General features: G+C 35.1%; 1 protein-coding gene across 1 annotated transcript; it reads right to left on the bottom strand.

The window, feature by feature from the left end:
• Positions 1-8583: 8583 nt before the first annotated feature.
• Positions 8584-14572, bottom strand: LOC114382515. Its single transcript, XM_028341991.1, has 8 exons — positions 14265-14572; positions 13980-14175; positions 13669-13772; positions 12272-12380; positions 11585-11802; positions 10424-10466; positions 9290-9549; positions 8584-9117 (listed from the first exon to the last, which is right to left on the bottom strand). Exons 1-8 carry the CDS (start codon positions 14441-14443, stop codon positions 8724-8726), a joined length of 1503 nt encoding a protein of 500 aa, XP_028197792.1. The 5' UTR covers positions 14444-14572; the 3' UTR covers positions 8584-8723.
• Between the last annotated feature and the right edge of the window lie 3440 nt (positions 14573-18012).

Genomic DNA, 18012 nt, shown 5'->3' with positions numbered 1-18012 from the left:
AAATGGTTATTAAAAGATACCCTTTCAAATTACAAACCTTCAGACATAAAGCACATCTTCTAGTTAGAAGTGATGGCATGTAATTGCTCCAGCACACTCTATTTTGATAATTCCCAACTTAATAGAATTTTATTTGTGTAGTAGGTAAAGATTTGCTTTAGGGCTTTTTTTTTGGTACATTATTACTTTATTATCTTTTTTTAATTAAAAAGAGGCCAAAGCCAGAAAGAGTTACAACTAAAATTAGGAGGTTTCCAACCAAAGGATTTCCAACAATAAGAAATATTTCTATAAGGCAAAAGTTCTTTGCTACAATGAGCAGCATCAACAATAAGGTTTTGAATTTGATGATAAAGAGATTACTGAGGATATCTCATTTTGAAAGATTCTTGCATTCCTATTTTTCCATAACATCCAAATAGTGAAACCAAACACAAGATGCCAATTTAAAGAATGCATATGGACACTTCTCAAGGGATTCGGATTTTTGGAAAACCAATCATACATATTCATATTGAAAAAAGATGATTCAAGATTGTGACCAACAATAGCATACCAAACCTGCGAAGCAAAAGGACAATCCCTTAAGATATGAAGCTCATCTTCTGATTGAAGATGACAGAAGCTGCAACTACTGTCTTTAGTAAAACCACATCTCCTCCTTCTGAAATTTGTTTTCAAACCATGATGCAACACTGTCCAAAGAAAAAATCTAACTCTCTCAGGACCCTTCCATTTCCAAACATTATTCCAATCAAAATTAGGAATGAAATGCTTGTTTCTTGATATGAGTTGAAAAGTTGTCTTGGTTGAGAAAACTCCATTAGCTGTTAGGGTCCATGAGGGAGAATCCTACACAGGCAAAGGGCTTGGAGTAGGGCTACCAGCAATCTCTAAAGGAGCAGAATGAGGAAGAAGATGCAATACTTCATTCAAATTCCAAGAACCATCATTTCCCACCATTTGGTCCATTGTCTTATGGATCAAGTTAGAAGGAATATCCTCAACAACCATATCTTTTAAAATACTACCTGAAGATAACCAAGAATGGTTCGAAAAAGAAATAGAATTCCTACATCCAAGGATCCATTGCACCCCATCAAGGACTTCATCCCAAACCAAGACAATACTCCTCCAAACATGAGAAGAATTTGAATGCTTTTAAACATTAGGGATAATACCATTGCTGCAAAAGTATTTATTACGAAGCACCGGGACCCAAAGAGCTTGAGGTTGATTAATTAAGGTCCACGCTAGCTTCATGATCATAGCTCTATTGAATTCATAAATATTTCAAAAACCCAATCTCCCATGCTTCTTGGATGCACAAAATTTTCCCCACGAAATTATATGCTATCTACGAACATCATTATTTCCAGTCCAAACAAAACTTCTGATAATTTGTTCTAGGGAATGACAAACACCTTTGGGCAAGAAGACAATTTGCATGGTATAACTAGGCAGCGCCTGAAGAACAGTTTGTGCCAACGTTGCTTTACCAGCGAAACTAAGATTATTTTCCTTCCAAGAGGATAATTTGTTATGCGCATTATCAAGAAGATAATGATAGGTGGCTTTAGTGGCCCGAGAGTGAAGCAAGGGGACACCTAAATACTTTCCCACGTCACCCGTGAGCTCAAAGCCAGTCATGTCTGCAATTCTTTGTCTAGAAACTTGATGAACATTTTTAGAAATGCACAACTTAGTTTTAGCAATGCTAGCTAACAACTTCTCATGAGGCTGCATAGTATTTATTAAGACAAAGTAACATTGTTTCCATTTGTTGGCAAGAGACTTCCCCAACTAACAACAGATCATTTGCAAAAACTAAATGCGAGACAGGAGCAACATTTTTAGACAACTTGATAGGCTTCCACTGCTTAAATGAGATAAACGCTCCATACATTGCACAAAAATATAGGGGGATTGTAACATCTTAATTTTGCATGTGTCTGGTAGACAATATTATTATTGCTTTGTGGTGTAATTGGGTAGTGTTTTTAGATTGTTGAAATGGTTAAAAATGAGATATTATCATAAGATACCTAGACATGATTAAACTCTTAAGTTTTTAAGCTAAAGTCTAGAAAGAATAAGGATAATCCAGAAAAAAATCTTTAGTCAAATAATGATAAACTCATTAATTACCTAGATGTTAATAATTGAATTTTGGTCTAGAAATAGAAATTAGAAGTTTGAAAGAAAATTAGTAATTAATGTAAGTAAAGTTAGAAATTAAGTGAGGATAATTAAGGTTGATTAATGGTTGTCTAGATTTCATAGAATTAGAAAATGGGTAATTAAGTCATAAGAGTTAAAAATGGATGGTATGTTTGAAAATATAGGGTAACATATAAGATTTGTGAAAATCCAACTCCCGAAACACCAAGAGCGCTAAAAATAAGTTAGGAGTAAAACTATGAAAAATCAAGTGAGAGTGATTTTAGATAGTAGATAGTTTTACTTTGGAATCCATGCCTCTGCATAAATCATCTTAGAATTATTTATTTTCAAGAACTACTAATTTATTTTCTATTATATGACTGAAATATTTGTAAAATCTGATGACTGATGCATGTTTTGAAATTGTGATGATTCTCTATTGATAAAATTATTAAAATATGTGTCTGTATTTTATTATGATTATTGAATGATAAGACCGGCAGAGTGTGATGAACTCCAAAAATTATATCTGTGGCATGTGAATTTATTTTATAATATATAAATGTCTGCATATTTTCTTTTTTATTTGTATGCACTATGGTTTGGGTCCAGGGGTGTTTGACTCTTGATAAATTATTTTTTATGTTTGTTTAGATAGCTATAACTACAATTGTTATGATGTCTGATTATTTTGTGTGACAAGGGGTTTTACCACTTAAGGGGTCACGAGTGGTTTGTTGAGAGTAGTACATAGGCCTGAGCATCGTCTCTCTTTCTTGTTTGCTTGTTTGTACACGTTCGTTGATGTATGTGGTATGAGGACTGCAGACGCAATATGATGACAAGATTCAAGATGATTGGATAGAGAGTAAAAGAACCAATGGTTCTATTTCCTTCTATGAGAAGGTGAGATTGCATTGAGGAAGTGGACGATGGACAGAGTTATCCTAGGGTGTAGTGGGTGGAAAGGTTCAAAGAACCTAGGGGAATTGGCGAGTGGTGACTAACGGCATTTGGTGCACTCATTTAGCGCGGGTAACTCACAGGCCTCACTTTGCTACTCCTGACGAGCTCCAAGATTATGCTTTTTGAGTTGGTAGATGAAGGAGCAGTGTACGATGTATCCGTATGCAGCAATCGCTCCTGACTGTCATCCACATGATTTTTAAGATCATCTAGACCTAGGAGGATTGGTGGCAGTGATTGGGTCTAATGGTGAATTAAGTGTGATAGTTACGCGCTTAGGATGCAAGAGTGTTGTTTGTTTAGATAACCATACACAGTGCTTACGTAGATTGTATGTTTTATTTTTTATTTTTACTATTTCCTGTTGTTTGTGGTGTTCGAGGAGTGGAGGACTCACCCTTACAACCAACAACTTTCAGGTATTGGCGATGTCGAGGCGACTGCGGGCTCAATGTAGCTCGCAAAGAGAGCAGGTATAGCCTTGCACTATAACACAAACTACATGTTACACTTGTCATACTCAAGTCCACATAATGCCAGCTAATAGACCGGATACAACGTGCATCGAGTACACCCAGTGGAGGTTACAGAGGATCGAGGTGACCATTCGAACATGTCGTCCGAGGAGATGGAGGAAGTACTAGGAACTACTGAGGCAGTTGGAACTGACGTTTGAAGAGAAGAGTGACGTTTCTTCCAAGGACACATCTTAGTTAGTTTTGTACAATTAGTGTGATAAATGGTATGTTCTGGTCCTAGTTTCTTTACTGTTTTGATGTATTTTGAGAGATATTTTCTCCAGAGACATATATTTTGTTGTAGCAGGAAAGAAAAATGTATTTTGTTTATTATCACACTATTATGGATTGTATCGTATATTTCTTTGTGACGCTACAAGTTTTATTTTATTTATGTATGAAAACTGAATTACTTTACATTTGCATTTATTTTAATTGGAAGTAACTATTTAGTATTTTCCAAACATCGTGTTTTTTTATCAAAAAAATAGTATAGGAAGATATTTTTATTATTTTTAAGAAGCAGTAAAAAAAAGTGATGTATATTTCAAAAATAAATTAAATTAAAGCGTTTTCAAGTAATATTTTCAGTTTAAAATTTGAGGTGTTAGGATCCCGTGTCTAATACCTCTTGTAGGCTTAAACATATCAGATTTTTCCCCATTTGAACAAGTACTCAGACATTTCCTAATTAGATTCACAAAATTCCGATGAAAACCAATATCAATGAGAGTATCTTTAACAAAATCTCAATGTAAATTATCAAAAGCTTTCTCCAAATCTACCTTCACAACCATGACACCCTTCTTGCCTTTCATTCTTCTCATTGAATGAAAAATTTCTTGAGCAATTATAATATTGACAGAGCTATGTCTGCCTGGGATAAAGCTACTTTGGTTAGGCATGACTAAAAAATCCATGAATTTCTTCAGCTTCTTAGCAATTACCTTGGTTACAATTTTATAAGAAACGTTACAGAGATTAATCGGTCTGAATTGGGTCGCCCTGGAAGGACAATCAACTTTCAGCACAAGAACAAGGTTGACTTCATTCACCAAATTGAGATAATCACGATTGGAAAAAATATTTTTGATTAACAAACAAATATTTGCACTTGATTTTTATTGACTTGGAGAAAGCGTATGATAGAGTGCCTAGAGAGATTTTGTGGAAAGCTCTAGAGAAGAAAGGGGTTAGGGTTGCATATATTCGAGCTATCCAAGATATGTATGATAGGGTATCGACTAGTGTTAGGACACAGGGTGGAGAGTCAGACGATTTTCCCATCACAATTGGTTTGCATCAAGGGTCAACCCTTAGCCCCTACCTTTTTACCTTAATTCTGGATGTCCTCACGGAACAAATCCAAGAGATAGCGCCGAGATGCATGCTTTTTGCAGATGACATAGTCCTCCTTGGAGAGTCGAGGGAGGAGTTGAATGAGAGGTTGGAAACTTGGAGACGAGCTCTAGAAACACATGGCTTTCACCTAAGCAGAAGCAAATCGGAGTATATGGAATGTAAGTTCAACAAAAGTAGGAGGGTATCTAACTCAGAGGTGAAAATAGGAGACCATATTATCCCTCAAGTCACACGGTTTAAATATCTTGGGTCTGTAATACAGGATGATGGAGAAATTGAAGGGGATGTGAATCATCGCATTCAAGCAGGATGGATGAAATGGAGAAAAGCATCGGGGGTGTTATGTGATGCAAAGGTACCGATCAAGCTAAAGGGAAAGTTTTATCGGACTGCGGTAAGACCGGCGATTTTGTACGGAACAGAATGTTGGGCGGTCAAGAGCCAACATGAGACTAAAGTAGGTGTAGCGGAGATGAGGATGTTGCGGTGGATGTGTGGTAAGACTCGACAGGATAAAATTAGAAACGGAGCTATTAGAGAGAGGGTTGGAGTAGCGCCTATTGTAGAGAAGATGGTGGAAAATAGACTTAGGTGGTTTGGGCATGTAGAGAGAAGACCGGTAGACTCTGTAGTGAGGAGAGTAGACCAGATGGAGAGGAGGCAAACAATTCGAGGCAGAGGAAGACCCAAAAAGACTATAAGAGAGGTTATCAAGAAGGATCTCGAACTTAATGATTTGGATAGAAGTATGGTACTTGATAGAACATTATGGCGGAAGTTGATCCATGTAGCCGACCCCACCTAGTGGGATAAGGCGTTGTTGTTGTTGTTGTTGATTAACAAACAAATATCAGGGCAAACCTTAGTCCAGTTCTTTTGATAAAAAAATCGCATGAATGTCGTCTGGTCCAGGTGCCTTCATTCCTCCCATGCCAAAGACAACTTCCTTTATTTCCTCATCAGATGGAGTTGCTTGAATCCAAAGAATAAACTGATGTTCAAGAACAGGAAACAAACCCTTCAAACTCCAAGGCTCAACTTGACTATCAAAAAAGAAAAGATTCTGGCAGAATTAAGTGATGACATTCATAAAGCTTTGCTTATCAGTAACCAGCTCACCCTTATCCTCTAAAAGCCCTCTTATAGAATTTTTATTCTTCCGAATGACAGCAGATAAATGGAAAATTTTGATATTGCGATCACCAAATTTTATCCAGTCCATATGAGCTCTCTGAGCCTAAATCATTTCTTCCTGATCTAAAATGTTCTGAAGATCCTGCCAAAGCTTGCATCTGAGTTTCTGAATACCTCTATTAGCATTGTTAATTAAACGTCTATCAATACCTTCTAAGTGAGCCAGAATCCTTCTCTTAGAATGAAAAATATTTCCAAAGCAGTGATGACTCCAATCAGAAGCTAAATTTTTAAAAGTATGAAGACGACATAGCCAATCCATATCACCCTCCCAAGCCTAATTAACAACTTGAGCAAAAGAAGGATCATACAACCAATTGATTAATAATCGGAAAGGTTTACTCATATAGCTGCAATTTTGACCATCTGAAAGATGCACCAGGATTGGTTTGTGATCTAATTTGAAAGTAGGCAGAAGAGTAACAGAGGATTGGGGAAAACTCAAAAGCCAAATAGTATTACAGAGACACTGATCAGGCCTTTCTTTGACTCCTCTAGCTTCCCAAGTATAAGGATAACCAAAGAAGCCTAAATCAATAAGATTCGCTTCCTGAATACAACCATTAAAACTAGCAATACTAAGCAAATCTGGAAGACCACCCCCCTTCTTCTCTAAAGCACTAGAATAAGCATTAAAATCTCCGCACAAAATCCATGGCTTAGATTGAGAAAGAAACCAAGGCGCACCATAAACAGCAGAAAGAAACCAAGGCTCGGACTCATCTTTAGGCTTAATTAAAGCATGAATTAACTATTCATGGACAGCATGAATATCTATTTTCTTGGCTACATGCTTTAGTGCTTGTATGGGATAGTTCTTATTCAAAATATGGCAAAAAACATCACATGCGTTTTTATTCAAAAGTTCTCTGAAAAATATTGCAGAAGATAGGTAACTGTTTATCCAAAACAAAGTAAAAAAAAAAAAATTCTCAACAAAAATAGATAATATATTAATTGAGTACCAGAGGTACAAGCTTACAAAGTTTACATATTAAGACCACAGACCACTAGTTCCATTATGAAACATATGTAGTCTTGATAGAAACCAAAAGTCTAGATACAAGTGTCCTGTGCTCTGCAACTATGCACTGTACAATCTTCATCTAACACACAAACCCTGATCTAAGATTACTTGATAAGTGGTTGTAGCTAATCTCAAAGTCCTTCTCTAGGCTCTGAAGCCATGTCCACATTACAAAGGATGCATCGTCCATGATTTTGTTAGCATCAAATGTGTCATTGGAGAAGAGTATCTTATTTCGGTGCTGCCATATCGATCATGTGAGAGCCAGCCACCACCACCTCTACCTGGTACCCCTTACCCCCTGAGCCACCCCAGATATGTGTTGGAGGAAATGTTGTTTGGGGTTTATCGGGATAGGACCAACAGAGTTCACCCAAGACAACGATTCCCACCAAAGAGGACTAATTTTGCTACAATGAAAAAACATGTGTCCTGTGTCCTCCTCCATGCTATTGCAAAAAAGATATCTCCTATCATTTATCTCCACTTGTCGCCTATGAATGTTTCTTCTTGTGGGAAGTCTGTCTCTAAGTAATCTCCATGCGAAGACTAGTATTTTATTCAGTACCTTTAACTTCCACAATTCTGCAAAAGCTGTATCTTCTATCCCGTCTAATGAGGCCTCCCTCATAGCATTGTATGCGCTTTTTGTTGAGAATTGACCACTGGAGTCTGTCATCCACACCCACTCATCTGACCTTTGTGATTGAATTTGCTTGCTTTCCATATCTCTTAGGAATGAAATAGTTATGTCTATCTCATTATCAAACAACGGTCTCCTCCACGTGAACTGTCATTCTCACCCTGTGTCCTTATGTCCTCCCATCTGCTGAATAGTATGATTTTGTTGATTGGATATGAGGTACAACTTAGGATATTTTGCTACTAGTGCTCCGTTGTCTCCGATCCAATCATCCTCCCAAAACTTAATTCTGTCACCGCATTCAACCCTCCAGGCCGTGCTCCTCTGTAAAAGTGGTTAGATGTTATCGTATTGAATGAAAATAATAGTTCTTTCTTTGGAGTATGAATGTTGCATTCTATAAATTAAGCATTACCTAGTCAGCAGACTGAAATGCTGAACCTTTTCTATGGTGTTATTGGCAAGTTTAGCCAATTTGGCTTTCCATCAAGGGCTAGAATTTCTATTGAACCAGCAACCGAGGAAGTGACTATGTGAGTGTACTCACGACTCTAATATTGAAAATAGATGATAATAATTCCCAAAATATTTTTTGCCACGACCCGAGGCTTTTTGACAGATGAAATAGATTAAGATGCTGTACTCATAATTTTCTACTTATTTAGGTATCAAGAGGACTTGATTTGTCTTAAAAAAAGACATTTTAATTGTATTTTAGCAATTGGATATCATCCTTTGATCTTAAACATAATAAATATTCCGTACAAAAGTAACATTCTAACCAACTGAAAATGAAAAAAAATAAAAAAACAAATGTTGATCTATGCAATTATGGGAGCTACCTAGATTATCAGTCATCCCTGTCATCATCAGACATAGAAATCCAAAATTTTGATGACGGTTCATTTTCTAGTTTCGTTACAGGATTTGTAGCATGGTTGAAGTCCCTAAAACGCAGAACACCCAAATCTTCATAATAGCTAGCAGTAGTAATTCTACAACCATCTACAGCCATGGCATCACAGCCAGATCCAGCATCATCAGTTGAAGAGCAAAGCAGGGAATTTGTTTGTACACCAGTGTCAACTTCCCATACATTCACATAAGCATTGTCAGGGCCGCCAGTAACTATTTTGTATGGATCCATGTGCAGTAAAGTTACTTGGCCACAATGTCCATCCAACTCGGCTATCGGTTCTGGTTTTAATGATTCTTGATTTCTCCTAACATCCCAGAGCATTGCCCTGCAGCATGGAAGTTGTGGTCAGTGCCATATAACATGATATGTGATCATGATCTTTACACAGTAAAAGCAACTAACTGTGTGACAAGAGTAATTCACTAATTTAGATGATTGGCAATAATAGGGAAGTTTCTTCTCTCAAAAAAACATGATCATACGGTTCATACCATTACCTGCCATTACCGCCTGTGCATATTAAATACTTTGAAGGGACAGCATCAAAGGAACACAGCTTTGGTTGATGTACAGCTGCGGTGATAACTTTCTGCATTGTCCTTAAATCAAATGCAGCAACAGAGGAACCAGCAGCCACATACAATAGTGATTCATGGCATTTCATGTTTAGGGGTGTACCAGGAACAGAAGCCATCCCAACGCAACAGGAGGTACGAACAGCAGATGATGTAGCAGTGCCAGTATCCCAAACCCTTACCTATTAGGATTTAAAAGCTCCAAAATATTGTAAAAGAATAGCCCAGTTTCAAGAAACTTATTAGGATTTAATTTCGATTCATCGATCAGAATTTAACTTTACCACTGAACCATACAGTGCCGTCTATTTTAAAAAACTGTCAGCTTCAACAAAGAAATCTAAAAACACATTGTAGGTTAAAAACCTAACCTTAGTTATATAACAATGTGACACTTTTTCACTAACTGCTAATGTAAACTTTTAAGAACATTCATCTAATGCGGACCAATTTTAAACTCAAATTGTTCAGAGATATAATATTTTAGCAAAGTCTGATCAACAACAAATAAAGAAGCACAAAACAAGATTGGATGACCATAGAGATTTTTTTCACATGGTTAGAGCAAAACAGAGAAGGTTTCAAATATATGGTTTAACTTCCAACTGACAATGAATTTGAAGTCCCAAATTATGTCCTAACAATCAAATAGCATTTGAATAAAAGTCTCCTTTATGTTCTCTTTTCAGGTTTTTTGTTTTCCTTTCTTAAACCAGTATCTTACACGATGATTCAATACTAGACAGAAAAATTGTTCAACTAGTTTACATAGTAGGTACTACTTAGCACCTAAGGAAGAAAACACTTAAGATCTTGGTTAGCCTTCATTGGGAAAATTATCTAAGTTATATACACTTCACAGTTCACAGAACTTTTATTAATTTCAGTTTTTATAGCAGATACACCATTGCTTCAATAATCACAAGCATGTTGACAATTACCATACATTCTTGACAAGTTTATGAAACAAGATAATTAATAAGGAATAATAAAAAATCAAATACAAACACAAGTAAATTAACATGACAACATAAAAGACAGGAATACAAGGATAACCTTAGAATCTCTTGAGATGGTCACCAAAAGCGAAGTTTTGTGCCTGAAAAAATGAGGACATGAAAGATCTATCATAAATGTTGAAGGAGATGACTACTACAGACACCTTTACTTCATCTAAAGGAAATGAGAGTAGTAATGGTGAGAGCACATAAATGAGATTTCAACACTTCAATTAAACTAAATATGCAAAATATCTCATGAATTTCTTTGTCAATTTTAAGCATAGCAGTATTAGGCTATTAGTTGACGAATTATAAATAACTGACCACTAAAAACATGTTTGGTGTTGCCAAATTATTTTCTATTTTCTCTGCTGTGCTAATGAGTAATACTAATATACAATTAGTCACATATCATTGAATTCAACCCATTAATACAAGAATTAATAAAAATATGAATTTATCACAACTTTATTGAACACATAAAGTCCCAGTCAAATATATAACTAAGAAAACATGATCGGCCCAAATCAGTAAAAAACTAAAAATGAAATGATATAAATAATAAAAAAAATCCAACCTAAAAATTCAACACAAGAGGATGCTTGTCAAATCCTCGAGTTATTTCTAAAAATCTTAGTAATTTAAAATCCTAGGACACTTGAATCCGTTAAATGTGTTACTATTTACAACAACAAAGCCCTCTACCGTAAAGTGGGACACAAAACATATGTCCTTGTCATGAAGACTGAAAACATTTTAGTATGTTACTGTTAAGTGTTAACAAATTCTAAAGCTCGTTTTAACAAACAGGAAACTTCAATCAGTTGCATCACTGCCAGCTAATCATGCAGAATATACAAGTGAAAATAATGGGAATCCTTAGTATTCAATTTAAACCAATCATCTATCCCTAAATTATAGTAGATCCATAACACGAGACATAAATAAACAAAAAGTAAATGCAAATGAATTTTTATACAATAACCCTCCCTTCAGTAGAATTATTAGAATAAAATTTCTATCACAAGTTTAAAATGCACAGACATAGCATAAATACCCACTAAAAACTGTATCAGCCAAGATTAGAGTCAAGTGAGAAAAGAATATATGTGATTAAGTTACCCACATGCTACCCCATATTTCATTATCCTACATAACACTAGGAAAGGAAAGTATACCGACAGTGAATACTAAAATAGAATAGATTAACTCATACCCGGCAACTGACATCAAATTTACAGGTTTTTCATGCCCATAGAATGTAGCCTTCAAAGCACGCTGTCCTCGTTTGCCACTTGAGCCAAGGGACCATAGTCGAACAGTACCATCTTCTCCTCCACTTGCCAATACTTTGCTGCCATCCTCTCCCAATAATTTATTTGATAGGGACAACACAGGACCATTGTGACCTCTAAAGCACCGCAGGCTTGAACCCTACATAGAGGCAAAGATGAAAACACCATCAGCCTAAACATAAAGAATAACTTGCGTTGATAGTGTCAAGGCCCATCTTGCTAAAGTGCATCCAAGAGAAATTTGTCAAAAGAAAATACTGTTTCCAATGAGCAAGCACAAGTGAACCAATTGCTGTACTTTGTTTTTTTGGAAGGGTACTGAACATACTAGAAATACAACATAATAGAAAATTGAATAGTAATATAAAAAACTTCAAGTATTTATTTATTTACTTCACTTTTGATCCCAAAATAAGGAGGGATAACCATACTTCCCACACATATCATCCAACTTCTCTATCAAGCATTAAAAAGGGAAAATTATAATATTTTCATCGCTTTCAGTTTTCACTCTCCTTTCCACCTTCCTACTAAGAACGCCCTAGACACGTGCAATAACAGGATTAAGAATGTGTACATGGACATGGGGGGCTCATACTACACAATACCTTCCACCAAAGACGAATGGAGTGATCACAGCTGGAGGTAACTAAAACATTTTGCTCCCCTTGTGTATCGCCTCGAAATACTGAAGTCATTTCATTAAGTGGAAACAACCTGCAGTTTGATTATTTTAGTTCAGATTAAGCCAATTCACCCCAAATTCCATGTAGTTATAGTTTCCAGGTGGAAAAGATGTTCAACTTGGAAACTAAAAATAACAAAATAATTCTAGGAATGTTTTTACTCGCCAACAAACAAATCGGATGATTCTATGAAACAAATACAACTAATTCACCACCAACAACAAAAGCCTTATCCCACTAGGTGAGGTTGGCTACATGGATCGCACAGCGCCATTAAGTTCGGTTGAAGACCAAATTCTAAGAGATACTATTCACTATGAGATCCCTCTTAACAATTTTCTCCAATGTCCTTGGTTTCTCTCTCCCCCTTTTTAGAAGGTTAAAAACCATGTAATTTACTCTCTTCAATTGTTCTTTTAGTACCATTCTTTGCACATGTCCAAATCATCTTAACCAATTTTCTATCATCCTCAATTTATGTCACACAAATATCTCCTTGTATACAATCATTTCATATCTTATCATTTCTTCTGTAAACACATTCATTTTAACATTCTCATTTTTGTTACTCTCATCCTTTTTATTTTGTTTTCCCTTTAAAGTCCAAATTCACTATCATAAAGCATAATTGGACATATAATTATACACATGACAAAACTTTTCTTTGAACTTGGTAGATACTTTATTATCTACGAAGTTCATGAGTGTGATGAACATATGAATGGTGAATCTGTGATAATATCACAGATTCACCATTCATATGTTCATCTAAAACTAGAATAAACAAACAAGATTCACCATTCATATGTTTGTTAGTCTTTCCTCCTGATGTTCTTACACTAGTAGCCACCTTATCATACATGTCTTATATAACTCGAATATAAGTCCCGCAAACACCTTTCTTTCCTAAAGTCTTCACAATATTTCTCTTAACACACAATCATATGCTCTTTTTAAAAACCATATCTAAGTCTCTTTCTTTGCTTTCCACCAGCCCTCCTAAAAGATAAACAACTTTTGTTGTAGACCTTCCTAGTATAAAACCAAAATGATTCTCCAAAATCGCAGTCTCTTGATCTATACTCCAAAAAAACAGCTAATTCAGCAATAGTTAAAAAGAAAAGAAAAACACTTGAACCACTCGCATGCATATGACAGTCTCTATGGCAACAAATTTAAAAGAATGAAAGTGTGAAGGTAAATCACAAGGAAACAGACCTGCTGCCATAATAAAAATGAAAATTTGAACCTGTAACGATCCTAAATAAAAAACTAAAAAGTAAATAAAAAATAAAAGCAACAAGGGATATCTAGTTTACCTCATACAAGTGATTCTTGCTTTATGATAACATAACGAATGGAAAAAATCTGTTGTTGTTCTCTTTAGACAGCCATCCAAATCTATCACTTCCACACGTGAACCCTGCTCACCGCATCACACCACCAACAAAAAATCAGCAGAGTGCAAAATTGTGAAGAAGGCAGCAAAATGCTCAACTCCTGCTCAAAAATATTCAATGTGAAACCAAACACCCACTGAAAACATCAAAATGTAAATCCCTTCCCTCCAAAATCGAATTGATTGAGAAATCAATTTAATCTTTATAATTAGATAATAGATAATAGAAACCTGTGAGTAGAAAAGGTGATTTTTGTGGAGGAGCAACTGGTCGAAAGGCTTAGCGTGTGCATCAAAGTCGAGAACGAAAGGGTCGACAAACTTGAACTGTCGCAACGCCGCGTGTCTGACCATATACACTCCCCTCGCTCCTCCTCCTCCTCCGTTTCCACTCGAATGCCAAGGTAACTCTAGATGCCAGTGCTCCCTGCGTTGGTTCAATTCGATTCGATTCAGCAACAGCAAGAAAATTGAATGAATTGAATAACGGAGAAGAGAAGAGAAAGAGAAAGTGACCTGAAGAAGCGTTGCCAAATGGAATCGGAATAGGCGAGGCGTTTGAGTGCGGAGGAAGTCATCGCCATATTGCAAACGTCGCCGAGACTCAGATGGCCGGCGCAGTGAGCTATGCAGTCTTCGTTTAGGTCGGTTATCGTCGTTGCCGGTGTCGCCGGCGACCGGGATTGCTCGGCCATTGAACCCTAGAAGCTGAATTTTGGGGGGGGGGGGGGCTAGGATCGGAGAAAGCGAGACTGGAGTAGTAGAAAATATTCACGCGAAAATTATTAGCATCATTTAGTTACTGTTTGTTAGGATTCTCTCTCTTTTTTTTCTGTAAAAGGAAATAATGTTTGTGAAAGACAATCAAAACATGCGTAAAATAATTAAATATTAAAAGCAATTAAAGATATAATTGAGAAAAGAGTAATTAATATAATTTAAAATTTCATAAATAATAGACAAATAAAAATAAAAAATTTAAAAATTTGATGCTCAAAACAAAAAAGAAGTAACTATTTAGAATATGTTTTTTATATACCATAATAGCTATTTTGGAATACTGATATGTTTCAAAATAGTTATTATGTAATATAAAAATTATATTTTAGAATAGGTTTTTGAAATATAATTTTTATATTTTGAAATAATTATTCTAAAAGATGATAAATTTTATCCATAATTTGAGTTCACATTTTCAAACATATCAGTATTTTTGTTCTTCACTCCAAATTCATTCTCAACTCTCATACCAAATCAACCCATTCCCAAACCCAAAACCCTATCAACATGATTCCTTTTATCCATTGCCTCACTTTCCTTCGAGAGCACACAGAGAGGGATAGCACTAGCGCACTTCTCCTTGTCACCTGAAACCACCCATCATTATCTACCTAGGTCAATGTTTGGCAGGTTTAGACATTTAGTGCATTGGGGCTTGTTGTCCCTTGCTTTTCCAAAGGTGGTGTAGAATTCGCATGAAGAGAGCCTAGGTGAAACTTTTCCACGTGATAGCCGTGGGCTTTATCGTTGGAGCGAATACTCTCTAGGGGCAACACTATTTGAACTTAAGGCTCTTTAATCTCACCAACATTGTTGTCGTCATTGTTGTTGTGATCTTCTTTGACCTTGTTTGAACTTGAGGGACAAGAATGGATTTGGTGTAGATGGCAGCGAACGGCGCCGAAGTCAAAGGGGAGGGGGTCGATGGAGGTGTTGGAGTGCCAGGTGAGGGTTATTTGTGTCCATTTAGGTCTTTTTTGGGGGTACAAGAAGCAAAAAAGGGTGCAAGAAACAATTACCTATATTGTTCAAGAGCAGTCTCTCAAGGCCTTCTTTAATATCAATTTAGAAAAAACCATACACTAAAAAATGTTTTATGGACCTAGACCTATAACTCTAGGGGGTTGCTACTTTCACTCTAGATTTTTCAAAACAAAAAAAAAGAGTGACAAAATTACCTGCCCCACCCCCCCCCCCCCCAATCCCTTCCCTACACCCCTTTTCCTTTCTCCTCCCTTAAATTTGACTTTCAGTTATAAAGAAATTATGATTTTGTTGTGTTGGAGACACGCAAAATTATGAAATGTATTTCCATTTTAAATTTTGTATACACCTCCTATACTACAACCAAAATATATTTTTGTTGTATATTTTGTACAATAGAAATACATTTCCGTTGAAATTAAATTTTAGGAAAACAACTTAAAGTATATGGGGGTGAGAATAGCAATTTCCTAACTCTATCGGCCACCAAAAGACTGCACGGCCTTATACAAAGGTTAAAGTCCATGTTGATGATAACACGCGCGCGCACACACACACCGACACACTGAAGGAATTAACATGAGTTTTATCGTTGATCTAATGGATGAAGGAAGAAGATGCAAGAGAATGGTTGTGAGTTCAAATCTCTTTTACTAACAAACTAACAAGTAACATTTATCGTTAAAGGAATATTAGAAGATGTTACAAATGATATCAAAGCACATCTCTCTCCTAGTACGGTGTGGTTCAAGGAGGAACTAGATGAAAGCTAGTAGGCATGTAACACCCTGACAAACCACATAAAAAAAGAGGAATCTAGAGACTGTGTAGATATGAGACTGTACAGTTGAGAAATACTTAAAGGAATTAATTAGTACTACTTATACCAACAATAGACATCTAATTTTAGGTAACTCATCACCTAAAAACTTCACAGTTAAGCAAGCTTGGCTTGGAGTAGTTATGAGATGAGTGATCTTCTCAAAAGTTTTCCAACAATCATGTGAGTAAGGACAAAACATGTTAAAAAATCTTGCGTTGATTTGTAGAATCAGTCATTGATTTTGAAAGTAGTCAGAGTTGATTTTCAAGGTCTCGAAAAAAGTTACATATTGTGGATTTTAACCGGTGGAGGATTCTGATGAACAAGAATATTGAGTGAAGCGTCACTATGTGAAATGCTATGTCAGAGCGGCTGAGAAGTAAAAAATCAAGAATATTACAATACATACCTATATTTTTTTCATTGTTCTCATTCACCACCTTCAATCATGTGAATAGAGTTGGAAAAGTTAAAATTTTTCTATGCTTATCCATTATCACTTCACCTTAAATAATGTGAATTGATCGACTTGTAAAAGTGACTCTTTTTTTTTTTTTTCTTAAACAAAAGAGGTATATCGATATTTCATAATATGTATATACAGTATTAGCTATCTATAAAACCAATTGTATAGAGGAATAAAATAAATAAACATTATATGATGACATGTTGGCATATTGGTGTCACGAAACCTTTAAAAGTAAATATGGGTAATATTCAGATCTGTGCTTATTATTATTATTATGCAAAATGTCAATAAAGAATATTTGTATGATGATTCAAAAATAAAATAAAAACATTTAATAAAACTAAAACATACTATATTCAAAATAAAATACTTAATAACCTAAAAATATTGTTAATTAAATATTTTAAATTATTAAAAATTAAGTAAAATGTATTGTTTTTTTTAGTTAATATGTTGTTAATCTGATTTATTCTTATTTGTTTCATGTCTCTTCTTCAAAACTTAAGTTGCCAGATGTAGCCATGTCGGTCAAAAATCTTTGAACAGTTTTCTGTTTCATGACGTGAGCAAAGATAGGAACTGGTCGAAGTCTTGCAGATTGTCTCACACCCTTCTGGAACACAAACTCAAATTATGTGTGTTTGAATTAAAGTGATAAAAATTGATTTGGAATGAAGTTAATTTTATATAATTAGTTGTTGTAGAATTAATTTTGATAAGTAAAAAAATTTCTTATTTATTTTAATTTTATTATAATTTTTATGCATTATAATTAATTTTATTATAATTTTAAAAATAATACAAACAAATAAAATTTAGTTAAAATTAAGGTTGATCCACCTTATCATAACCTCTCCTGATTTTAGATGCTATATAAACATACACTATGTGTCGTGCTATTTCAACAAGTAATAATAATAATAATAAACGTCCATTCTATTAGTAATTAGGGGTGTTCATGTAAGCTTAATTAAATGTTATAGTTTTCAGAAATAAGTAAAAGCTAAGTTTTACATACTTCGCGTTAAAAATTCGTAATTAGTTTGTGTCGTTCTTATAAATGAAAAATGTAATTTTCTGTAAAACATAGTTAATAAATTACAATTTTATCTTAAAAATTATTATTACAAAACTCTATGTTTGAATATTTTTATTTTTATTTCTTATTTCTTATCTCATTTTTAACATATAAACATCTTTTAAATGTT

Source organism: Glycine soja, chromosome 13, assembly GCF_004193775.1.
Source record: "Glycine soja cultivar W05 chromosome 13, ASM419377v2, whole genome shotgun sequence".
NCBI classification, from domain to species: domain Eukaryota; kingdom Viridiplantae; phylum Streptophyta; class Magnoliopsida; order Fabales; family Fabaceae; genus Glycine; species Glycine soja.
Note: the sequence above shows the minus strand (reverse complement) of the source record. Positions and strands in the feature narration are given on the sequence as shown.